Raw genomic sequence first — 25,592 nt, 5'->3', positions numbered from 1 at the left:
TGGTGTTAGTAACGCTCACTGCAGCAGTATTTAAACGTTGAGTCAACGGAGTGCGGTGTCTTCCCCGCCTGGCACTCCCTGGGGAGGGGGAAAGCGCAGCCCCTGAGGCCCCGGGCTGCCAGGATTTAGCAGCTGTAGCTCCTGAGCGACGCGGGGACATTGGGCGCAGCGGCCGTGGGGCGGGTGAGGGGGTGATGGATGAGCAGTGCCTTACAGACCTGGAGCACCAAGGAGGTCGCGTGGTTTGACACACAGACCCAATTCCAGCGTGATGGAGGGGGCGGCTGGCTGGGGCAGGGGCACGGCAGCACCGGACCTTTGGGCGACACGTGTGTCATTCGCGGCGGTGAGAGTGTGAAGAATGGCTGTGCGGGAGGACAGTGCCCTGGAGCACCCGGGGGCTCCAAGCCCATACCTTACACCGTCTCCCAGTGCCTGGCTTGTGCGCCCGCCCTACACTGACCAACCGCCTGGAACTTCAGGTTGGGGACAGGGGAAATTCAACTGGGCAGTTCCCAGCAAACAGAGCTCTCTCGCTGGGTCTCGCTGGTCTTCTTCCTTCATATCTGGTGGCAGCAGCGGAGCAGTGCTGAGTCCCTGCGTCAGCTGGAGCTGCCGCCGTTCCCAGCACATCTGGCTTCCTGCTGGAACGCAGGCCAAAAGCACATGCTTGTTGGGTTCGGTACTTCCTTACAGATTGTCCTAATAATGTGTCTGAACGTGCAACAGAAAATACTCCAGCGCCGGGCTGCAGAGAGAACCTGGACTCTCCTTTCTCCCGCTGCCTTCGCTCTGCTCCGCTCTCCACCCACTGCAAGTGCGAGGGCTCGTTCCAAAGTTCAGGTTCTGTATTTTCGTGCCTCGCCAGAAAGATAAAAGGGCTGGTAAAACTGTAACTTGACCTTAGCGTTTCGCTGCAGCGAGGGAGATAAGGTGCTAAAGGAAATACGGAGAGCCAAGCACGGGTGGCGGTGGGAAAGGGGACCCACACGGCCAGGGCTCCCCGTCGGGGACCAACACGTGGGACTTCCCTGGGAGCTGCTGGTGAGCCCGGCTCAGAGGCGGGAATGGCTGTGGATCGCTGACCGGGATTTTAGTCTGGCGTGCACCATCTTTTTGCTCTGCCGCACAAAGGACCCCTGTGCTGCTGCAGATTTGAGAACGAAAAGATTGACTGAAGCTGCCTGTTATTATTATTTTTGGCTACTCCAGCAATGTATCAAAAACCTGACGCTGGGTTGATGCTGGTGCCCTACTTTATAGAAGCCCTCAAAAGCAGATCGAGGACAGCGAGCTTGTCTCTCTGCGTGGCATCTGCCAACAAAGGGTGAGAAAACTTCAAACCGCTGGCGGGGGAGACGGGGGGAGGCAAAATGTGCTAAATCCAGAGCACTGTTCGCAGACTGCAAGGGGAAAGGGGTCTGCATGTTCTCCGCGAAGGAGACAAGGAGGGAAACGCGCTGACCAGGGTGTTCTGCTGCCAGCATGGCTGTGAGCTGATGCCGTCGTCCCCGGGGCGCGGTGGGGACCGGTTTACCCTGGAAGGATGAAAAGGACCCCACTGGCCTTAGGTGACAAGTGCTCCTTATTATTCAAGCCCAGCCGTAATGCTGCCAGTCCTTCACATTTTCTGGATCCTTTGGAGGTGAGAGGGGGTCATGCCCACCTTTGGCTGAGGAGGAGAAGCCTAAGTGAGGATGTGCAGGGAGCTGGTGTTGGAGCTGGGCAGAGAACATAAGAATTTTGACTCGTTTGTCAGCGGTGCTGGCCGGAGGACAGTCCATCTGGGAATCCGGCTTACTGGAGGAGGCGACACTCATGCCTGCTGCCTCAGGCGGGACCTGCCCGTCTCCTGCTCCGAGTCCTGCTTCCTTCCCCTCTGGAGCGGGGAAACCTTGAGAATTCTTGGGAATCAGGGATATTTCCCTTTGCTCTGGTTTCCCCCCCAGTGCTGAGCAGCGGATGCAGTCCAGGTGCCTGCTTTCTCCCCCGATCCGGAACAGCCTTGCATGAGCTGGAGGATTTATGATTTGCTGCAGACATGGACGGTAGCCTTTGAAAAGTGGGAAAGGAAGCAGCCATAAATAACAGGCAGGGGACAGTGCCATGTGGTGGTTTTTCATTTACTAGATAGTCCTACTTTGTTCTTGATGAGTAATGGAGGCATTTGAATACGCCACGATGACAGCAGCAGTCTGGCTCTGGGAACGTGTCGGCGTGGGCTGGGTGAGGATGGTGGCAATCAGGACAGTTGGACCACGCTGTGTAGCCTTCCCCTCTGCTCTCCTCTGCCTCACGTCCTCCTCTCGCACTTACCTGCCGCTCTGGGCACCGTGTTTCCTGAGTCTGCATTTCAGCAGCCCCGAGCTGCGCGGGGAGCAGCGGGGAGCCGGGCTGTGAGGACGGCCGTCACCGAGCCTCACCGGGTGCCGGTCGGCGTTTGGTCCCCATGCGGCGAGGGGTGCCGAGGTGCGGATCATGGCTCACGCCGGTGCTGCCGGCTGCTGCTGCAGGCGCTACTCCTTACTGTGGATTGCGCTGCTGCAAAGGTCAGTGACTCGGCTTTCCGAAATGGGCAAGGAATGCGCGTCGCATCCCAGGGCAAGGACACCCGGGGCCTGCCTTGTCCCCCCAGCGCTCCGGCCATCCCGCAGGACGGCCTCCGGAGGGACACGCTCCGGCAAGAAGCGCCCTAGTGCAGGGTTTTGGCATTTTTGCAAAAATAAAGGCTCCTGGGAGAACTGGATTTTCCCGAGGTTTATCACAACAAAATGAAAGCGGCGAAGGGACACGGGGACGGGCTGGCTTTGGCGAGGGGTGAGCGGCTGGGCGACCCCGGGCCCCCGGGGAAGGGTGGGCGGCGGCGGGGGGGGTCCCGGCCGGGCTGCGGGACCGGCTGCTCGGCGGCGGGGCGGGGGGGTCCCGGCCGGCACCCGGGGAAGCGCCATCCCCGCCCGCGCCCGCCGGAGCGCAGCCTGGGCTCGGCGCGGCTGCCGCGGGGGGCCGCGGCCGGCGGTGGCGGAGCGGGGGCGGCGGGCCCGGGGCGCTCTGCCCAGCTACAGCGCAGCCAATCCGGCGGCCCCGGGCGGGCGGGGCGGTGGCGGCGGCGGCGGGGCCGGCCCGGGGCGGCGGGGAGCGGGGGGCGGCCCGGCCGGGGCCGGCGGGAGCGCGGCATGGCCGAGGCGGAGCGGGCCCTGCGGGTGAGTGCGGGTGTGCGCGGGGGGCGGCGGCGGCGCCCTCGGGAACGGCCCCGGTTCCAAACTCCGCGCACGGGCTGCGGCCGCCATCGGGAACCAGACCCCGCGCATCGCCCGGGCGGGACCGGGATCGGGATGGGGATGGGGCGGAGGGAGGCCCCGAGCGGGAGCGGGGCCGGGTCCGGGTCGGGCAGGGAGCGGAGCGGAGACGGGGCCGGAGCCGCTCGGCTGTCGGGCAGCCGCCGCCGGGTGGTCGCCGCCCGCCGGTCGCTCCCAGCCCCGGTCCTTGGCGGGGATTGTTTACTTCCAGCCGCGCTCCGTCCGTGGTTCGGTGCGTTAAGAATTCCCGTTTTCGTGGGTATTTCCGACCGCGCTGTGGCGGCGGGCGGCCGCCCACGGCCGGGCTGCGCGGGCAGGGCCGCGGCCGGGGACCGGGCTGGCGACTTCGGCTTCCCCGGGGATAATCCGGGAGGAGAGACCCGGCCTCGCGGGCGCTTTCCTGCCCACGCTCTGCCTCCGGGCTTGCGTCAAGCAAAATTTCAGCGATAAAATTGAAAACCTTTACCCCCGCCCTCCTCCCGCGGCGGAAGCTTGGGAGTCTCCAGCACATCTGGGAAGCGGCACCCCAGTGTTCCAGCTGTGCCGCCCGCGGGGGGTGGCAGGGACCGGGGGGCTCGGGGCAGCGCCCACAGCAGCCGCACGCCCTGGTGTTGCTTGGGCCTCCTTGGAGCATCCCCGGGTGGTTTTCGGGGCTCCAGACGGGTGCTGTGGGAATGACTCGTTCTCGGGGTTGTTAGGTGGTGGATCTCTGCGCTTGCATCAGGTGTGTACCGACACGGCTCTGTTAATGTGTGCTGGTTTAGCCTGATGTGATAAGAAAAGGTAATTTTTTTTTAAATGAAGCATCGGTTTCTGTTAAAAGCAAAATGGTGGTGCCACTCTGCTCTTGGGAAAGAGGGAGACGTTACTTCCTTAGCTTCTTTGCATCATTTTTAATTATTGAAACTCAGGCAGTACTTCTGATCACCTTTTGTTTCATGCTCTTTAGGCATTCTGCTTGCTTTTGCAGTTTTTCTCATCTTGCACGTTACAAATCCGGTCAGTTCCTTGCTGGTTACACTGTGCTGGACCTGCAGGTTGTCACTGACGAACTTTGCAGCAGCACCTTGTTAAACAAATATCCACGCTCAGGTGAATGTCACGGGTTAAAATCGTCCTTCAGGTTGGCAAAAACAACATTTGGAATCTGGTATGAGCTGACAAAGTCCTTTTGAATGTAATTAATTCTGCTGCCAGTTAAAACTGAGAACAGCCTAAAACCAAGGGCAGGCATTAATAAGTTTAATTACATGTCCTTTGTGTTGCTCAGCAAAGGTGTTGCGTTAGGGTAACGTGTGACACCAGCTTCCCATCAGGAGCGTGCCGAGGGGTGTTTCCCAGCACCTTGCCACCCAGAGGGCCCCAAAGGCTGCAGAGCATCCACCTTCCCTCCAGCCCACCGTGCGCTGCCAGGGCAGAGATCAGCAGCTGGCCTTCAGAAACCTGCCAGAGAAAGTTGAGGTTAGCAGAACGTGGAGAAGGATGTGCTGCAGCTTCATCCACACATCCTCTCCTACGGGAAAAAAAAAACATTCTCTCATCTTCTGGGAGCGTGCAAGTTCTCTTGCGCTGTTGTTCTTGTGTATTCCCATAACATCACTTTCGTATTTATTTGTTGAATGGGAGCAGGATGAGGCGGTGGGGAGGAATGGATGAGAAGTCCCGGCAGTGGTCAGGAGGTTCGTGGGAAGTCAGCGCCGGCAGGGGGGGTCACACAGGCGACGCTGACGAGGGCTCGGGGAGAGCTGCTGTGCAGGAGAGCCTGGTTTGCATCCGCTGCGGGACTAAAGGCTGCCATCAGACCAGTTTGGTGGTCCCAGTTGGTGACCAGCATCAGGGCGGCTCCAAGGCTCTGGTGGAACAGCCTGCGCCCGGCAGAGCTCCCCGGCGCCCGGTTTTGCTGCCCCCGGTGAAGCTGGCAGAGGATGGCCTGTGATTTACTCCCATCTGCCACCGCTAAAATCCTTCTCCCATCTGATGTTGCAAATCAATTTGGTGGAATTGTCCACTTTGTTCTCAGTCATAACAAAACCTAATCCCCAGGCTGGAGACAGATTTAAATTCTGTCTACACTGCACGTGGATCCCGCGGCGTGTTCCGCCGCGTTTGTGCATGCAGGACCCCCTGCAGCGGACGTGCGCTGGGTAAGGGCTGCCCTAAAGACCCTCTTCCCAGCTGGTCAGAGAAAGGAACTGTCAGCCCTTGAAAAGCTGTATGCAGGGAATGTTTCCTGGCGAGGAGACGTGTCGCGGAGTCAAACCTGTAATTTAGGAGATCAGATCCCTCTGACGGTGGGGAGGCATTCAGGTTGCAAAGGCCGACTCTGCAGCTGGTATCGATGGGACATCTCCAGCGTAGTGCCCGGGCTTCCTTCAAAATTCCCCAGTCTGTTGGTGCTCTCAGAGTGGAGCAGTAGGAGATTTAAGAAAGGCTCTTTATTTTTTTTCCCCATGTTTCTGCGTCGCGTTTTGTGTCTGCTCCATCCCTCTGCAGCTGCCCAGCCAGGTGCCCTGCTTGTTCCTGTCTCTCAAAAATATCAGGAAAATTTTCATGATAAAACCCCAGAAGCAGCAGCTGGGTGGTTTCGGGCAGGTCAGGTTCTGAAATGAAAACCGATGGGGTTGCCCCTTTGAGGGCTTGTCTTCACAAGAAAGCAGTTTTGGAATACGAGTGTATGAGTTTAACCCACAAGACCTGTTCCAGAATAATTCTGTGTAGACAGGCCCTAAATTTTTTCCTTCCTTGTGGCCTTGGCAGAGTATCTTTGTTCTTGCAAGAGCACGGAGCCTAGGCTCCCCGTCAGTCCCTCCTGTCCCTCTGCGGAGCTGCTGCCGACGGATGGGTGCTGCCTCCGATGCTCAAAACCCAGCCCTGGAGTTTCGGGAGGAGGGGACGGATTGTCCCTCATGCTTCTCGCTTGTCCACCAAGTCTTTGCTGCAGTCCACGAGCTCCTGGTCAGGTTAGGTGTGCTGTCACAGCCCGGTCATACTTGACGTCCCTAATTCTTTCTGGCTGCCTCTGAAGGAAGCAGGCAGAGGGGGATTGCATCCCTTCACATGGTAATGTTTTATGACTTTTATTATTTAGAACAACAATCCTCTCTCGTTGCTCTTGGGCAGTAAACCTCTTCTTTTAATAACCAGAGACTGGCTGCCTCTCCGTAGGACTCTCCAGGTCAGTGCCGGTAGCAGTAATGTTATTTCTCTTTAGAACTAATGTGGTCTTTTATGAGATTTTTTTCCCCTCCCTTCATTTCAACCGAACTTTAGGCAAGTAGAAAGGGATTAAAATAAGGCCCATGGCAAAAGGAACTGAATGTGCTGTTTGGAAGGAGGGTTTCCTGCTGTGAGATGTCTCTGGGCAGCTGGCCGTTCCCACCATATTAAAACAGGGGTGTAGGAACTGAATTTGATCAGCTCACGTGGGTCGGGCCGGGCCCTGGAATACCCAGTGAGTTATTACAGCAGGAGATCGGATGGCCCCGCAGGCAGTGGTTTGAGAAGCGGTGGCAGAGAGATGAATTTGAACAAAGGACCTCTGTCATCTTGGAAGTGCACGTATGCAGTAAGCAAATGGTGTTCCAGGTGAGTTTGCCTGTTAGGACGTTGGATGGCCAAGGAAGAGCGCGTGTTGACAGGGACTCTGGTGTCTCTGTCCCCGCGGACGCTGCTCTCTGCCCTCGCGGGGTGGGAGCAGGTGGAGCTGAGGAGGATCCGTCTCCTGCTGACGGGGGCAGTGATCCGTCGTTACACTCCGTTGGGGTCTCTTGGTAGAAATGTGCCTGGCTCCCCATGGGAGATGCTTGCTGCGAGTGGTGAATCTGGGAGCGGAGCCAGAGGGGACGGAGACGAGTCCCCCCGGCAGCTGGGGCACCAGCACAGCCGCCCTGTGCCCCATTTCGGGCAGAGCCCAGCCCTCGTGTTGCGTGCTTGATATTTCTGCACTCCTCCATCAGCCAGTGGATTTGTTGGGTGTTTTTTTAGCACTTGCCCGCCCTCACCCAGTAAATTGTCTTTGGACGAAGTCTCCAGGTCCTTTATGGCCTGATGCAGTACAAGACAGAGACGTTATCACTCCGAGGGCTTCACTCTAATGCACAGGCGGCAGGTTTGTGTTTTTCCTGCCCAAATGGGGGGAAGGCTGAGCCGTCCTTTCGGTACGAAGAGTGCCCTTGCCCTCCCAGACAGGGAAGCAGCTTATGGCCTTAGCAGGACCTTTTTCTTCCTGTTAATACAAAGGGAGGTCTGTGGGAGCTGCGACAGGGACTCGCAAACATCTTCCAGTAAATGGACTCCTGCCACAGATGTCATGGTACTTACCAAAGGACACGAGAAACGCTCTCTCCTCTAGATGCTCTTCAAAGGACACCGTGTATCCTTTGAAGACTGGTGGTGGATAGCCACCCTTACATCCCGGACATCATTTACAGCCCCTTGGACCATGCTGGATTGCTGCGGACTAAGTGCCGTAGCCTCAGAGCTAGCTCTGGGCTGCTGTGGAGGGGATGGGGCCAGTGGCCCTGCGAGGAGGCTGGCCCGGGCCGCACTCAGCCTGCTCTGCCGGGCTGCCTCTGGCAGAGAGATCCCTCATCCCTTCCACTGAGGTTTCAAACCAGAGTCTCTAATTAAGGACATCTCCCCACTTAGCTCCTGATCCGCAGACAGATGCAGGGCCTTTTAGGGCTGGTTTGAGACCCGGAGCGCTCCCTCCGTACGGTGCAGCATCTGGTGAGAAATGGTGCTGTGTCTGACCCGGGCTGGATCCGATCGGCCGCACAGGAGTTAACGACGCCGTGGGAGCGGGTCCTGCTGGGGCAAGAACCTGACAAATAACCTCCTGCCCAGGAAAAGTCCCGTTAATTTTAGGGTTCCCAGAGGCATACGGCAGTGTCTGGAGGGATATAAATACGCATTGGCTGAATCTGCTGAGAACATAATGTGTCCTGCGAAACTCCCCCTTGGTAATTCTTCGTATTGCACATCTGCACTCCCACCCGTGGCCTTGCAGCTGCGGTAGTTTTAAATGAAAAATAGACTTGTTTTGTTTTAATTTCAACAAAAATTCTTAGGCCAGCATGAAGCGGTCCCGCTCGGTGACGTGCATGTGTGCATTGCAGTATGTAGTTCCTGAGCTGTGGGTTTGGTTTATCAATATTTATATTTGTCCAAATGAGAGTGCAAGCCTCAGCTTGGTTACTTACCTTTTCTCATTTCATCTGTAAAATAAGGAAATAAGATTTGCCATAAATGCCTTGATTCTGGGCTTATCGGGGCTTGGTGCGCAGTCGGTATTGTCAGTTCTTCAGCTGCTGGATATTAGTTCTGCGCTCGGCATCCAGAGGTAACTTGATCTGCCTGCCTGTATTAGAGTTAATTTACAGTATCATTCAGAGGAAAAGGATATGGACCCTTTTCTGTGAAAATAGTGTAAAATTGCCAGAAAGTACTGGGAAACGACTGTGCTCAGTTCCTAAAAGATCAATTTATTCACCATAGAGATATGGGGTGAGTGGGCAGTTTCGAGAATCGCTAATGGGATAGAGAGCCTTGTGCTTCAAAGCCACTGCGCCTGATCCTGCGCAGGGCTGTGCCAGCCCAGGGCTTTTAGCATCTGAGGGCTGCTGGCTGCCCCCTGAGAAAGACATTGTGGTGTCGTCGCCTCTTTTTCTGCAGACCAGAGCCGGTTCCACCAGAGCTGGTCCTGGCTGTCGCCTGGGTAGATGCAGGGAGGTGTCCGGAGGCCAGGCTGTCCCTGCGCCCTCGGGCAGCATGTCCCCAGGCTGGGGAGGAGGGTGGCCTCCAGCTTTCAGAGCTGCCCATTTAGCAGGCTCAGCTGGAGAACACAGCTGCTGGCTGATGCCTTATCACCTGGGGCTTCTTCGATGGCATGAATCTTAATGGCAAATCTAGAGAAACACCTGTTTATCTTCCGCTGCTGTTTATCTCGGAGTCTCCTTTGGCTGTTTCCTAGATTCAGCCTGGCGTGTGATTCACTGGAAGCGATGAATTTTGCATGCGCTATTGACATTTCTCGGTGTTTTGGTCAGCTTTATTCTAGAGAACAACAAAACTCAACACACAGAGACAAAGCAATCTGAGAGTATACTAGGGGCATTGTTGTTTCGCTTATGAAAGACCATGAGAATATCTCAAAGTCCCCTTATTTCTGTCCTTCCATGACTTTGGAGAAGGCATCATACTCTCTTTGTGGACAGAGTGACACGTGGTCTCTCTGGAAGACCCTAAAGTGCCTGCCAGAGGTTTTAAAGGTCAGAGTTACCGGGATCAGAGCTTCTCTGAGCTGGCTGGCGTGGGAGCATTTTACATGGTGCAGGCTATAGAGAAGGGAATTGCTCCCTTTGCTCTCAAGTTATTTTTTCCCTTGCCGCTTTATGGTTTTGCTCTGTTTTCCCTGGGTGTACCTAGCTATCTTTTTTTTTCTCCCCCCCCCCCTGCCCCGAGCTCTCTGGTTTAGCTTTAAGAGTTACAGCACCATTGATTGTATTGGCTGTCTCGAAAATGGTGTGCTGCTTGCTGTCTGTGGGCTCCCTGCTGCTAAATGCTGCCAGTGGGACTCCAGAGCATTTAGATCAATCGATAGGGCTATCATGGCCTTATTTTCCACGCTGTCCCCATCCCGGGGATGTGTGTAACAATTGGAGAGAGCACACGAGCCCTCGGGTTATTGGTTGCAGAGCGCGGACCCAGCCGCCGGCTGCAGCTGTGATCCAGCTGTGTGCATTTTGGTGGGGAGAAGGTGCCTACGCCCGGGGACGGTGTCTGCCCCAGCAGTGCCACCTGCTCCCTGGGCACGCTCCTGGTGCACCGAGCAGACACGGGGCTGGGCTTTTAGAGGGATGTGTCGTTAATTCCTCCCCATTTGCAGGTAACTCCCTTCTGTCAGTAGGGACTGGGTGCTGTGAAACAGCATGGAATGAAGTAGGACGCTGATGGGATCTCCCACACGCATGCAAACCCAGTCATAGAGCCATGGAATGGTTTGGGTTGGAAGGGACCTTAAAGCCCACCCAGTGCCACCCCCTGCCCTGGGCAGGGACACCTCCCACCAGCCCAGGTTGCTCCAAGCCCCGTCCAACCTGGCCTTGAACCCCTCCAGGGATGGGGCAGCCACAGCTTCTCTGGGCAACCTGGGCCAGGGGCTCACCACCCTCAGAGTGAAAAATTTCTTCCTGAGATTTCATGTAAATCTCCCCTCCTCCAATTCGAAGCCATTCCCCCTCATCCCATGGCTCCCCTCCCTGCTCCAGAGTCCCTCCCCAGCTTTCCTGGAGCCCCTTTAGGGACTGGAAGGGGCTCTAAGGTCTCCCCGGAGCCTTCTCTTCTCCAGGCTGAACCCCCCCAGCTCTCCCAGCCTGTCCCCACAGCATCTCTGTGGTCTCCTCTGTGCTGGCAGTGGGTGCTGCAGACCCGTCTCCAGAACCGATGAGCACAGTGGTTGGTGCTGGGACACCCAGCCTCCCTCATCCACCCCTGCCGCAGGGCACCGGGAGAGTCCCACGCAGGAGATGTGGTGGCCATTTACAGACATACTCGGCTGTGCAGGGGCCCGCAGTCTCCAAACCTCTAGTAATGTCCTGACTGTATCGGAGTTTGGGACGAAATGTTTTTACTGAACATAAAGCCTGTAATAGGACCTGCTCAACAGATTATAAATGGGACAATATAACAGTCCCTGCTATTCTGGGCCCTTGGTTATCTCATGGCAAAAACTTCCCAGGAATATTCTGCAGTTGTTGCTAACAGATGGACTAAATAATTTCTCTGGGAAGGAAAGCATCCACTGATACCGTTACATTTTTCCTCTAGATCCCATCTAATGCCGAGGCTGAAAGAATCGCGCTCCCACGAGTCTTTGCTCAGTCCCAGTAGTGCTGTCGAGGCTCTGGATCTCAGCATGGAGGAAGAAGTGGTCATCAAGCCAGTCCACAGCAGCATCCTGGGACAAGACTATTGCTTTGAGGTAAGGCGCCCTTCTGTCCGTGGCGGGGCCGTCTGGGGAGCCAGGTGAGGGCTCGCATCGCCGGCTTTTGCTTCTATAAAACATTTCTGCTCTGAATTGCTACGCAGAGACCGTGTCATAAGCAGAAAATTACTCCCACCTTTCCAAGGTGGATCCTACCCACAGCAGGAGAGCAGTGAGCTCCTTGCCTCCTAACCGTTGGGGCGGCAGAACGTGCTGCAGGCAGAGGCGCTGAGCTGCTTCAGGCTGTGCGTTAGCGGAGCATACATTCATAGTTTGTGTTCATACAGATATGGGAAAGTGCTAATCCCTACTCAGTGTTGACAAAGACATTAAACGTGGTCACAAAGATAGTCTACTGCTGTCAGTGGGAGTGTTGAGGACTTTGTCTAGAAAACTGAAGCTTCGCTGCTTGAGTAAATAGAAAAATCTGTGAGTATTTCAATTTTTTTTAACACCTGTTAAGGCACGTGGTTAGGTCTGTACTAGTGGGAGGTGGTAGGACACGTACAAACCAGTCTGTAGCTGGATAATTCGATGTAGTATGTCTTGGGAATACTTTATCCTCCCTCATGGATGGCAAAGTATTATTGCTTATGGCAGCGGCTGGATATAGAACTGGGAAATGGTTTTCTTACAGTAATAAGGTGGTCGATACTTGTGTTTCTGTGAGGAGAAGGTAACTTGTTTGTACTTGGACCCAGAAGAGCAGATAGACCGTATCTCCATGGTGGGATCATTCTGTGGGTGCATGATGGGACTGCAGGCTTTTCGTGGGTGGGCAGCAGTAGGCAGAGACGGCCTTGGCAGTGTCCAGGAGGAGTCAGGCTGGAGAGATGAAGGTTTTGGTTTTTTACTGAAATTAGCACACTCGGAAAGAAAGGAGTTAAAAGATCCGTTTCTTAAAATATAAGGTGGTAACACAAAAACAGTCGTACAAAAAATAGCCCCAAACATAAACTCCAAAGTGGGCTGAGGCATAAATTTTCCAGTGCTGTTCGTTCTCTGTAGAATTGAGCAAGTGCGGCAGGTCAGGAGAAGAACAGTTTTGTAAATTATATGGCCTCTATTACATTCCACTCAAGAAAGATAAAATGAAGCTAGATGGAAAATAGATGTGACATCCATAATATAAGAGTTGTTTACCAATTCTGTTCAGCGCACAAGAGCAGAGGAAGGGATATGAACAGTACTTGTAGAAAGTTGACTGAGAGGGAAATTAGACAAGTCATGCACTTGTAAGGAGGAAGAAAATTTTATTTTCAAGTGAGTCGGATAAAGAAGAGTCATATAGAAAAAAGAGAACACGTTAATTGCTGATCTGCGAATCCCGCAGAGGAAAGGAAGAATGCCAGAAAACAAAAAGGACATTGATCTGTAGCCGACGGTTACTCATCGGCGAGCTCCAGCGGGAGGGGCTGAGGTGAGAGCTTAATGGCATATTGTGTTAACGCGTTGGTCTTGTGTCTCCAGAGAGCCTCTACCAAATTTGGAGTGAGGTCGGCACCGAAATGAGTTTGCAGGTCTCGGAGTCCCTGGGTAGCAGGCAGTGACTGCAGTCCGCCATGCGCGTAGGTACAGCTGGCCGAGGCGAGGGGTCGGTGTGTCCTCTGGGCCGGGGGACGGGCCTGGGCTGTTGCGTTCAGTTATTACTGTGTCCTGGGGGCCCTGTGTGTGGCCTGTGATCCCAAGTCCCGCAGCGTTGCTTTATCTGAAAGTAGAAGCAAGACTTGCCAAAGACTGCGGCTGCCTTTTGGTGGAGGCTCAGCAAAGAGCCATAAAACCTGTGGTGGTTCCTCTGGCCTGGAACTGAGAAAGCTGATGGCCAAGAGCCATGGCACTGCTGTCTGTGGGAACAGGGAAGAGTGAGAAGTTCAGCTGATGTCCTGGAAAAGGAGCCCTGAGTAAGAAATGTCAAGGGAGAAATTTCTGCCAGAGTCATGGAGACAAGGGGAACACTGCGATGGTGATGGGGGTTGGTATGGTGTCTTGTCCCTGCACTTTGAGGCTATTGTGGGTCTATTCTCGAGGGAGATCTGTCAGGAATGGCCAAGTTTGCTGTCTCAAATGGAGAAGTGAAGTGTTGCTGTTGTTGGGCAGTGCCAGTGTTACACAGTTCCTAGCTACCTTCTCCCTGTGGTGGGGCGGTCGGGCAGCGGGCAGTGCCTAGGAGCTGCGTCCATCACCAGCTGGCTGGTGTCTCTTCGCTCTCGGTTGGGATGTTGGGTTGGCCGGGTTGGCTCGGCGTGCTCTCTGGGGTCCCTCACCAACAGCGGCGTGCAGCGGCTTGCCCAGAAGCTGATTGCGGTCCTGGCTGCCCAGCACGGGCGGTGCGAGGCACGGCGTGCCGCAGGTCCTCCTCCACCGCGTTGCAGCACCGGCCTGGTGGCTCGGAGGACAAGATGACAAGATTTGACGTGGCTGCAGATGGAGCCGCGCCGAAGAGGGCAGGTTCGGGGAGAGAACTGGCAGCGCACCCAAACGGAGACAAAAGCAAGAGGTGCCAAAGCCATCTGCAGTGGAAAAAAACCAAGAGGCTGGTTTGGAGGGAGCTGGCTGTCGGAAGGGACGGTGCGATTGTTTCTCTCCTTCAGCTCGACCGACCTGCAGTAAGACGTGCCGGAGCGGCCGCTCGACCCCGCTCCCCTCGCTGGGCTCTGCCGGGGTACGGGGAGCCAGCAGTAACGCAGTGCTTTTTCAAATGCGGTGTTTGGCTTTTTCTGCTTATTTAGTTCTGTGAAACTTGGATTTTTTTTCTGACTTGCGGAGTACTTGGCAGTCAGTATTTACCTGTTTCCTTCATTGATTTTTTTAAAAAAGGTTACTCAACGTCATCTTCTTTCTCCTTATAAGACCTCCAAGTCAGCATAACCATCTAGTGCAGCTGTGTGTGCTGCGTGTGCTCGATGTGCAGTGGGCGTCTTAGCCCAGTAAAGGAGACTGGGAGTCCAGGCTGTTGCTGGCTCTGCTGTTTTTGGGGTCCTGGTGCCGGGGCAGTTGGGACAGAAGGGCTCTGTGTCTGTCTTGGCAGCGCAGGGTCTCGCCCCGTTGCGCAGCTCGTGTCCAGGCCGTTGCAGGATGTTGCTGGGGGACGCGGAGCAGGAGAAAGAAAAACTGTCGTTGCTCCAATACAACGGAAACCGTGTCGCCTCATCCCGGCCTTGCCTGAGCGAGGGAGAATTTAGTGCAGCTAAATTTAGCTCCTCTAAATTTAGTCCAGCTGTGCAAGTGTTCGCCGTTTCTGGCGGGGCCCTTCAGACGCGGGGCTGGCCCCGGCGGCGCTGGCTTGCCCTTCTGTGCTTGGGTATGGTGGTTTTTACCAGCCCTCGCCCTCGCTTTTCCTCCTGAAGCCTTCGGAACACTTTGAGTGAAGCGGCTTCAGTAACTCAGTTATCGTCTTCTGTTGTTACTCCAGTGGGATTCCTTCCAGTGTGCTTTGAGGAACCCATCCTGTACCTAAGACATTCTTAAAATGACAAGATTTTATCTGGCTTAAGGGATCACCCATCCGAGGACTGTGGATAATGAATGTGAATAAGTAACATTTTAGAAATTAATGAGTTTTATTAATTGAGTTTATCCTGTGCATTAATAGTATTCTAGCATATCCAAAATCTTGATGGGACCAGAATACTCTCTTTATCAAGATAATTAATATCTCATGAAGATCATTAAAGCCGTATGATGTTTAGGTCAGAGCGCAAAGCTGGGATGTTATTGCAGATCTGGGGAAAATTACATTTTTGGTCACACATGGTAGATACGACCTTCAACTCCCGTCAGATCAAGAGGGCTTCGTATCTGACACATGAGGATTTCCCCCTTCTCTCGCTTAGTGTGACAGTTACAGTTTTTTTGAGTGATTAGTTAGTTGGTAATTGTTTTGGAATTGAATCATAAATTTTACCATGATAACTCAATAATATGTTGACTTAAGTGTGGCAAGAAAATATATTAGATATTCATCCTAACTGATAGCTGGTAAAAACCTGACATTTAATTAACAGACTCAATAGAAGGACAGCTAAATTGCATGCTTATTTATTTAGATATGAATCCTCTAGGCAGCTGTGGGATCCATGTGTGTCACCAAGGAGAACCTGTCTTTAAGAGAGCATCTCTCAGCAGCCATCAAACAAGTTGTAATTCTCTTTTATGGAAGAGCTTCCAAGTTCCTACCAAATTCTCTAGATCTGAGAACATTTGTTTTCAAATGCATTTGTACACCAAACTCCCATCAAAACAAAATTGTTGACCAAAAAGCTAGGTGAGAAATGGCCTTTGAGGCAATGGACTAATGGTATAGTTTAATGAAAGGTATTTTGACTTATTCCACCTTTATTAACTGATTTCTGAGCAATGAGTGGGGACTGAATTTTGTGGACCTTAAGATGTCAGTGGGAGGGTTTTTCCCACTGTGGGATACAGAAACCTGGCTGTGGATGATTTTGAGTCTTTTGCAGCTGAATTAGGTGGATCAAATAAGACAGGGCTCACGTTTGGAGTTGTTAGGTTCTTGTCTGAAGAACGGTTTTGAAGCCTTAGAAATCCGCATCGATCGAGCAACCAGAGAGCTGTCAGGAGCAATGCTCATTTGCTGGGCATCTTCCATGTTACTTCAGTGTAAGTTCTGTTCTTAAAAACTGTTGCTAAGTGGTACTTCTGGGCTCGTTGTATTTGTAATCCAGTGTTAGGGCGGTACAGCACCACGTCAACAGTAATGCAGCCGTGCGTTGCTTGGCTTTAGGTGCCATTCCCGGTCAGATGTATGGCTGTGCTCGGCTTGAATGCGGTTGCAGGCACTTCTACTGAGAAAAGGATCAAGGTGCAAAACTGCTGTACGCTCTGGCAGAGCAAGGCCAGGGGTCACACGCCATGGACAGTCTTGCAAGTGGTACAGCTCTTGAGCCACCAGAAGTCCGTTTGCAAAGGCTCTGGGACGGAAATTCACGTGAGCGCCTGCAGCAGCACAGAGGAGACGAAGCAGGCTGGATTTGTAACGGGAAACTTTGAAGAAGCTGGAAATACACTGAAGCGTGAAAGGATGCTGAAAAGATCGTACTGCTGTGCCTACTAATACAGAGTCGTCTTTTCTTGGAAATAGAAGATAGCTTGTGCTCAGAAGAATGTATTGTTCTACAGGACAGAGGATGAAAGCACGTAAGGACAGGGAAGAGTGTCTGCCTGAAGGAGAGAGCTTCTGGGATATCAAGGGTTGGAAGATTTCTTGCACTTGCTGTGTAAATACAGGATAGGCCTCTTCTCATTTTGTCCTGGTTAGCAGATGTCTGTGTTCAAAGGAGGGAATGTGTTCAGCTCGTCACTGAGGTTGGCTAATGACAGATCTTAGCAAGTGCTGGCTCTGCTGTAAGAACAGGTTAGGCTTCTGGGAGATACATGAAATTAAAGGAGATTGTGTCTCCCAGAAGCAGATAAGCCAGTGTGCAGTGTGTAAACACAAACACCGTGAGATGATAAAGTACTCAGAAATAATTCTGCAGCTTGAGAAAGGCAGAAATGAAGCTCAAGGGGGAGTTACTTAAAGTACAAGCCAGGTCCATTTGGCCTGCAGGCAGAGATGTACATCAAGAATATTACTGGACATGACCAAAAGCAGCGATTACACAGCAGGGCAGAGCAGCTGGCGGAGGGCGTCATGGGCAGTGCAGACCTCTGGGACCACGGTCGTGGGCTGTCGGCTCGCCAGCAGGGCCTGGAGGAGACAGCGGCCTGAGGAATACGTGTGTGTGAGAAGATGCAGAGAACTATTGGCCTTTTAGACCTTGGCTCAGTAAGTGATGCCAGGGAAGCTTGGTGTGGTGGGTGGGAAGAAGTGTTTGGTGCCTCTCATCCTGGGGCTGCCGGGCAGCCGTTGCTTCAGTGGGCTCTCAGCGGGGTTGAGTTTCCGTGTGGCAGCAGGGATGTGATAAGGAACGAGGGGTGTTTGCACCACTGGAAGTGTCACCGCTGCGAGCGTGCTGCTTCAAAACCTGGCTATGAAATCCCAATGGCCAGAGAAAATCACACAAATACTGCAGAAAGATCCCTTGGAGTGATACTGGCAGTGTGAGAGGCGAGAGGAGGGCTCAGCAGCACGCCACTGGCCATCTCCAGGTCCGGGAGCCCCAGCCGGGTCCTCCCAGCTGGGGCCGAGGCGCTGTGAGCACCGGGGTGCCTCCGGCCAGGCTCTCCGCTCCCACTCCTACTGCAGCCAGGAGCGGGGCGTATGTAGTCGACCCCATGGTCTTCAGAAGCAACGGGACACGAAGGGGGAAGGTAGGAAATGAGCCTTTCCGCGCCTGACGTTCTGCTGAAAACAAGGAATGGGTTGTTACTATCACAAGCTTTGGGCGATTCTGGAGGAATGCCAAGCGGTTGCAATTTATGTTTAGTTCATCTAAGGATTTATACTCTCTCAGTTGTGGGACTTGGTGGTTTAAACCGTCGCATGCATGGGGCCCATTATCCAGTATTTTCTGGTATGGAAGAAGAGAAGTAATTGGAATTTGCTTCCATGATTATTTCTGTGACATACAGAGTTGCCCTGTTTTTCAGCTAGCCTTAGGGGCTGTTGCTTCATGCTTGGGTAAAGCTGTTTACTTAAAAAAAGAATAAAAATCCACTAGCATCTTTCCCAAGTCCCCCTCTCCCCCCAAATCACAGTCTGCAGTGTGCTGGTCAAGACATAATCCTGTTCCTTTCCCTGTAGGTGACGACTTCATCAGGAAGTAAGTGCTTCTCGTGTCGTTCTGCAGCAGAGCGAGATAAATGGATGGAAAACCTGCGGCGTGCCGTGCACCCAAATAAGGTAGTGGCTTTGAGGAATTGCCTCTGTTATAGTTCAGTTCCTCGTTATTACATTTTATAGCCCGGTGCATAGTATCAGCAGGGGAGGTATTGTCATTTTAGTGAGTAAGTGTAACTGTGGGTCAGCCTTTTTCCATATTGCTTTCTTCCGCAATTATATTTACAGGCAAGTGCCAATTGTTTCTTCCCCTCTTCTCAGCACATGCTGCTTCAGCTGTTGCTAAGAATTGATCAGACCTGAAGAATCTTCGGTCTTTCTCTGTTACCGATGATACTTGCCACTTATGTAGGACTTTCCACCTCCCAAAAGCTCTAGGACAGATCTCAGGTTGCTGCCAGCAAAGTTACAAGACTGAATAGTCCAAAGAGTTGACATATCACGCTTCCTGACGCTGGTAGTACTTGCAGTGTTCGCTTTAGTGAGGGAGAAACTGAGATGCCCATGGCAGCAAGTTGCTGCTTCTCCAGTCAGTTGAGGTGTTGAAGCCGTCCCCTCCGGGATCTACAGAAACAAATTCTCCCTTCACTAGAACACAGGGACACCCAATTCGTGGTTTCACGGCCCACTAAAACTAAGTACATCCTAAAATACAACCTACCGCTGCTTCTCCCTCTCTGCACTGGAGTTAGCTAGCCAAGATTGATCAGGACTAATCAGCTGCAGGATTTCACAACTGATGAGCTCAATCAACAAGTCTTTTTCTGCTGATCAGAGAAGACACAAATGATGGGATGCTGTGAATTCACTCCTGGCATCAGAGCTGTGTAACTGTGCATACGAGCTAGGTGCAGGCATGGCGGGTTGCTAAAGGAGCCCTCTGTGTCGGAGTTTACTGCTCCCAGCGCAGTGCCAAATGCCGCTATAAAAGATTTCCTTCAGTATCAGAACGGGAGCAGCGGAGGGGAGAGGTGGACCTCTGCCTCCAGCAGCATGTTCCTGCACGTGGAGTCCAGTGACTCCGGTGCTCTCCGAGTGCAGCAGCCCGCAGTGATGATCTGAAAGAGCTGCATAAGGTTAACGTGGTCACACTTACCATGAGAAAAGTCCCGGGAATGTGAGTTGGGGCTGGGCACATCACTATGGCTTTGAGATGCAGCGTGCAGTGGAAATTCATTTGGAAGTGTGCCCTCATCTCAAAACATGCCATTAACTGATGGCTAACTTTCCATCTTCGTTTGAGTTCGCAGACAATAAACTCTCAGTATCTGAGTTGATATTTCTGTCAGGAATTCAGTGTTCTTGTGTAGTTCCTGCGTGTACTTCCTGAACCTACAGTACCCCATTGTGGCCTTCCAGCAGAAGGGTTCCAGCCCAGGCTCCTGGGCTGAGCAGACAAAGCCGTGGTTGCTGTTTCAGTGAGGGGTTTCCAAACAAAAGAGGTTATTGCTGAATCCCAAGCAGTGGTTCAGCTCCCAGTGCTTTATCTTTCAAGTCACTCCTGCAACAAATGTCCCTGGATGTTCTTCCAGGATGAGGTCAGCATCACTGGGGAGCTCTTAAAGATCCCCAGTATCCTTTTCTCCGTTAGAGTTTAAAAGATACCCGAGCCAGATTTCTATTTCTGAGTTGCGGTGATTCTCCTGTGTGACTCACTCTGTCTCCCATAATTCCTCTCCATGTTTTAGTTGGGTGCTCTGGACTTCTGCCCTAAAACATCGTGAGGTTTGTAAATGCTTCTTTCCCTGCCAGGGGTGGTTGTGTTCCAGCCGTGGATGAGGTGATCCCTGGGTGTGCGTGCAGATCCCTGTAGTGCTCCTCTGTTGCAGTAAAGACGGTGCACTCCAGTGTGCTGTAAAGCAGCTCTACCGAGAAAGGAGGTGGTTGTGAGATACCTGTAACGTGGCTTCTGTTTTGCAAAAGCCATTGATGATCCGTGAGGTTCTTTCAGTTTGTTTTGAGGCCCTCTTGGCGGTGAACGGCAAATGGGACATTTATGATTTGGAGGGGTTTTATCTTCCTTGTTGCTTATATTAATTGGCACCAACAGACATGGAGAGCATAGTGATATTTGGAAAATTAACATAAGTAGTGTTATTATGCACATTCTTGAGAGCCAGTATTTCCTTAAAATAAAATGTAATTAAGCCTCTGCTCATTTAGCACATCCGAAATAATTAACTCATGTCTCCAGTTTTGTTGTGCTTGGCTTTCTGGGTTTTTTTATTGACCTTTTTTTCTTTGCATCTTTTTTTCAGGACAACAGCAGAAGGGTAGAGAATATGTTAAAGTTATGGATTATTGAAGCCAAGGACCTGCCAGCTAAGAAAAAGTACTTGTGTGAATTATGCCTGGATGACGTTCTTTATGCACGAACTACCTGTAAATTGAAAACTGATAATGTATTTTGGGGGGAGCACTTTGAATTTAATAACCTCCCATCGCTCAAAAACATTACGGTGCACTTATACAAAGAGACTGACAAGAAGAAAAAGAAGGACAAGACCAATTTCATTGGACAAGTGAACATCCCCGTCAGCTCTGTCACGGGCCGGCAGTTTGTAGAGAAATGGTACCCCGTGGTCAGCCCCAACCCCGGGAAGGGCAAGTCCCCGGGGCCCATGATCCGCATCAAGTCGCGCTACCAGAGTATGAGCATTCTTCCCATGGAGATGTACAAAGAGTTTGCCGAGTACATCACTAACAATTACATGGTGCTGTGCTCGGTGCTGGAGCCCTCGCTGAGCGTGAAGAACAAAGAGGAGATGGCGTCTGCGCTGGTGCACATCCTGCAGAGTACAGGCAAGGCCAAGGTAAGACCCTTCGTCACCTGTACCGCCCCACCAGAGTCCATCAGGAGCAGACTCCTGTGTTGGAAATCACTACGTCGGTTGGGTTTTAGGCCTAGCCATCATTAATACACTCTAATTTTGCTTTTAATTACAAACAAGTTGGTGGCATGTGCAGTGTGAATGGCTAAATTAGCAAAGAGGTCGGTGGGACCACAAGACACTGACTGGGTCGTTTTTCTCTCCTTCTGGGGGCTCAGGGCCCAGCCTCTACTTCATAAACAAGCACCAGTGCGAAAGTCAGCAACAGGCGGTTTTCAGGGATGAAAAGTAAGCAATGCCGGCTTAAGCTAAGCAGCCTGTGTGTGCTGGGTATTCCTCTGGGAACCCAGCAGGGTCCTGGCTCTGCTCCCTCCCGGCGCCGTCCTGCTGCGCAGAGCCCCCGGCACGGCGGGGGCGAACAGCCCCTCCAGCCTTACAGAGCAAAGCCTGCCTGCGGGCACGTGTGTCTCTGAATCGGCTCAGTCTGTGGGGTCTGGCCTGATGCTTTTGGAGGGGAGGTGTGGGGGTGTGCGGGGGTCCGGGGGTGCTCCCAGGACAGTGCTCCTTGCAGGGTTGGTGCCGGCCAACTTGCGAGTGGTGGAAGTTCAGTTTTTGTGCACCACTTTGAACATCCTTCATGGTTGGGAATCCCCCAGCGGGTCTGGGGGAGAAGCAGGCCAGGAGGAGCCGGAGAGTGGGATTTATTCCTGGTTGGGGTCTGTGAGGGTGCAGGCAGGGTGAGCAGAGCTGGAGAGCACCGGCAAGCCCTGAGGTCCCCATCACATGGGGCATGGAGTCACAGCCTTCGTCCCCAGCTAGCGTGTCACCGCCATGGTGGGCAGTGCCAGGACTGCGGGAATTAAATCATCAGCATTTTTCTCTGTTAACATCTCCCTGAACTCTGCAGGGAAGAGCAAGATTTCTAAAGCTTTTCCAGCGCTGCAGAGACGTGAGCTCTCACCTGAGGGGCAGTCGTGAGGCTCGGCTTCCTCTGCAGCTGCCACTGCTGCCGGGACCCTGGTGGGGTTCGTGGATTAGATTTAGTTACCATCTGTCGAACAGAGAAGTGGCTTGGCCTCCTGATCTAGTTCAAGGCAGGCGAAGCTCACTGAGAGGATTGCGAGGCCGTGGGCTTGTTACTGCAGAGGCAGAGAAAATAGCTCAGTTAAAGCCTTCCTGATCCCAGCGGCAGTGTCAGACCCCAGGAACGCAGGGAAGGATGGCAGTCCCGGTCCCCTTGGCTGCGTCACCCTCAGTGGGGACAGGAGTGGCTTGTGGCTCATGGCATGTGAAATAATGCTCTGTGGTTAAACGAGGAGGGCATCGTAGGTGTCCCCATCCTCACTCCTTGTGCCGGGGTTTGGCGCCGTCAGCGTGTGGTTTCTGGGCAGGGCCCTGCCTTCTGCTGTGCCGGTTCTCCCTGCATGCCCAGGGCTCTGCAGCCCTTCCCTGCCGCTCTGGTGGCACTAGTGCCGGGGCTCTTGTGGGATGACATTGCCATGAAAGACCCTGTCCGTGGCTTACACGGTTCTGGTGCAAAAGGCTTCAGGTGTCGCCCTGATCTGAGCACCATGGATCACGTGCGGGCATGGCTGAGAGCTGTTGTCGCTGCTCCTGCCTTTTCCCTCTTCTCATCGGTACCAGGGGGGCTCTGGAGAGAGCAAGTGTGTTTCTAGACATGTGTTTGCATCAGTGCTGGAGATCCCAGAGGCTCTACACAGGGGACACAGCAAACAGTAAACAGGCTTGATGAATTTCCCCCTAAAATGGAGCTTCTGCTTTCCCTGCCTGTCATCTGCCATCAGCATTAGCACAGGATTTAGGGAGCTGTCAGAGCAACAGGAGTAAGTGGAGCATGGGAATGGGCTGGTGCGTCCTTTGCAGAGGAGCTGGACGAGCGGAGAAAGGGAAAAAACTGACGAATGCGAGAGGACATGGCCCTTGGTCGTGTGAGGTGGGTGCCCAGGGAGGGGACGCAGCCGCAGGAGGGGGCAGGCGGGTCCTGGGCTGCGCGGGGCTCTGCTGGTGCTGCCGTCCCTGCCCTCCGCGGGGCAGCCCCTCGGCAGCTCCAGGGAGGACGGGGCAGGACAAGTCCATGCCCTGTCTGACTGCCGTGTTCTCGCTCTCCTGAGCATCGCCCGGCCGGCACCTCGGAGTGCTCTGAGCATCTCCCTGGAGTTCCAACACAGAAACAACAGTGTCTTACTTTTTCTTCCCAGCCAGTCTGCAGGGGAAACAGTTTCATTTTTCTTTTGTTTGAAGGCAAGGTGGCTCTGTAGGTGGTTGTGTGTGTTGGGGAAGGCACGCGCCGGGAGGCAGGTCTGGCTCCGAACCGCGTCTGGTTTTGGTGCCGAGGACACAGTTCCTTCAGCCCAGACTCACCCAGCACCAAACACTGCTCGTTCGGAGGCGACACCGAGTGGGAAGGTAAAACACCCGCATCCCGAAGGAGGGCACAGCGGGGTGTGAAGTGGTGTTCAGAGCCCGGGAGGAGGAGGACAGGTCCCCATGGGGAGCCGGCGTGCTGCAGCCTGAGGCTTGAGGCGGTAGGAGGTGTCGGGTCCCAGGCTGTGCTGGGTGAGGACCTCGGCCCCGTCGGGAGCAATGGCTCCTGGCACTGGTGTGCAGGGGCCACGGGGCAGTGTCCCCTCCTCCTCTGTCCTCCTCTGACCCCCCAGAGCTTTCCCAGGCCAGGGGCGGGTTCCCCGTCCTTGTGCCTTGCCAAGAGCCTTCCCAGCGACCTCTCCAGAGCTCTCCCCAGCCCTGAGCAGTGCGGACGTGGCAATCAGCAACCACTAATCTATTTTGCTGATAAAGGGGTTTTTGTGGCTCTTGGCTGCTGTAGCTGACGCTAAAGCAGCAATTACAGTTGGAGTGAGAAACAAGTGTCCGGTAGATTATCTATGAAGACTCGTTAGCAGCTAATTGCTCTTGCACTGTTTCAGGCCCTGTTTTCCTGTAGCGATTTGCTGTAAATATGGTGTAATCCCTTAATGAGGCACGACCGATTGGGTACATGTGTCCACCCAGAGCCACGCAGCAGGGTTCCCGTGCAGGGGGGGTGTGATGTGGTGCTGCGCGGGTGATGCCACGTGCCAGCCACAGCCAGGGCCACCAGCGTCCCCCTGCAGTTGCAGAAGGACGATCCTTACCCCTCGACACCCCGCTTGGCTCCTCTGCAGCACTGAGCTGCCTGGTGTCACTCTCTGAAGCTGATAAAACCCAGCGGCACTGCCCAAGTGCCTGCTGCCAGAGAGGCACAGCACGTATGGCTGCACGCAGAAGGGGGACAAGGGCTATAGATGAATTTTCTCCCTAAATATCTGCTGCTTCCTGGGCTTCATAGCCGTATAGATTAAAAGGTGGAGAATGAAAGCAGAGAGTCCTCTCTGGAGTTGAACTCCGTGCTTCCTTTGATCTCTGTTTGGGAAAGGGAAGAGCTTCATCCCTGCAGTGCTGCGCAAGGGCTTGGTGCGCATCGGGGCACGCCTGGAAACCCCTGAGCAGCCAAGGCAAATAGGCGGAGAGGAGGGGGAAAGGCATTCTGATAAAGTTAGGAGCGCAAACGGCCCGGCTGCCGGAGCCGCCCCAGCCCGTTGGAAAGTCTGACAAACATCCAGCACCAAACCAGCTCTCTGAGTGCAAGCGGTTTTTCGCTGTCTCTATTTATGGACTGGAAGAGGCATCACTGTGCCGTTAAGAGGGACAGAGATTTGTGACTGAACACAGAGACACGGGCTGTCAGCATCTGTCCTTGAATTATTATGTGCTTCCATCCTCCCAGTGAGACCACTGATAAAATGTTACCTGTAAGGGTGGGGAGAGGTGCCTGACTATTTTCATGCGTTTTGCAACCCATAGACGAAAGGCACATAGTCATAATTAAAAGTATTTCTGTTGCCATGCCCTGGTGGTGCTGGGAGTGCTCACCCCTGCCATTAGCATGGCTTGATGTGGCCTGTGTGATGTGGTTGCGGACGGGCAGCCTGCATCCTTCCCAAAGCAACACCGACTGGGCCTTTCGATGCTTCCAGAATATTTCCCATGCTTAGATTTGTTTCAGGGCCGCCTTACAGCTTTTGGAGCGCAGTTCATGACCATAAATATATAAAAAATCCTCTCTTGTCCAAACGGTCGGTAGATCAAACCCAGCATTAGACAAAGCTCTAACTAACCAGCTGCGCACTTGAAATAAATATTTATTATGTTGTGAATGGAGTGAAGGATAAACATGTGGGCCTGTTTGTTTATGCTGCAAGGATTTGCTTCAGCTCAGCAGATGTATTTGCTCCCCCGTGCGAGCCGGCTGGAATCCCCCCTCCTGGCAGCGCGGGGTGTTCGGTCAGAGCTGCGCTGGCAGTGCCAGTTTTAAGTGCAGAACCTGCAAATATTGTGCAGAACTGCCTAAAAGTGACAGGTCAGCTCGGGGAGGGGACCGGGAGATGCCTGGCACGGCTGGGCTTGGAGGCTGGTGGCACCAGGGCTTGGTCGGTCCCTTGGGGGAGCACCGCGCCCTGACGTGCGCTGGCTGCGGAGACGGGGAAGCAAGGACAGACAAGACGGGCAGCAGCCATATCACTTCCCCCACAAAGAGTTTATCTCTCTGATAATGTTTTGTAGCAGCCATAGTTGGGCTTAATAAGGCTTTTAATCAGTTTTATGAGCGCCCCCACTGTTTTTGCCCCCTCTCCCTAAACACGGCAGTGGGCTGGGTGGAAGGACGGGGAAAGGGGGTGAGC

At 53.6% G+C, this 25,592-nt stretch overlaps 1 protein-coding gene across 11 annotated transcripts in view; it reads left to right on the top strand.

The window, feature by feature from the left end:
• DAB2IP (DAB2 interacting protein) overlaps positions 1–25,592 on the top strand; it is a 202,109-nt gene that overhangs the window by 148,239 nt on the left and 28,278 nt on the right. For 9 of the 11 annotated variants that reach the window (XM_074609396.1, XM_074609392.1, XM_074609395.1 and 6 more), the window contains 3 exons: positions 11,124–11,277; positions 17,987–18,085; positions 20,281–20,835. In XM_074609396.1, the coding sequence (XP_074465497.1) occupies positions 11,124–11,277; positions 17,987–18,085; positions 20,281–20,835 (808 nt within the window). Of the gene's footprint in view, positions 1–2,728; positions 2,818–3,124; positions 3,201–11,123; positions 11,278–17,986; positions 18,086–20,280; positions 20,836–25,592 lie in introns of those variants that run through there. The other 2 variants (XM_074609402.1, XM_074609401.1) reach the window with 2 other exon arrangements.

This window comes from Larus michahellis, chromosome 15 (genome assembly GCF_964199755.1).
Source record: "Larus michahellis chromosome 15, bLarMic1.1, whole genome shotgun sequence".
In the NCBI taxonomy this organism is placed as follows: Eukaryota; Metazoa; Chordata; class Aves; order Charadriiformes; family Laridae; genus Larus; species Larus michahellis.
Note: the sequence above shows the minus strand (reverse complement) of the source record. Positions and strands in the feature narration are given on the sequence as shown.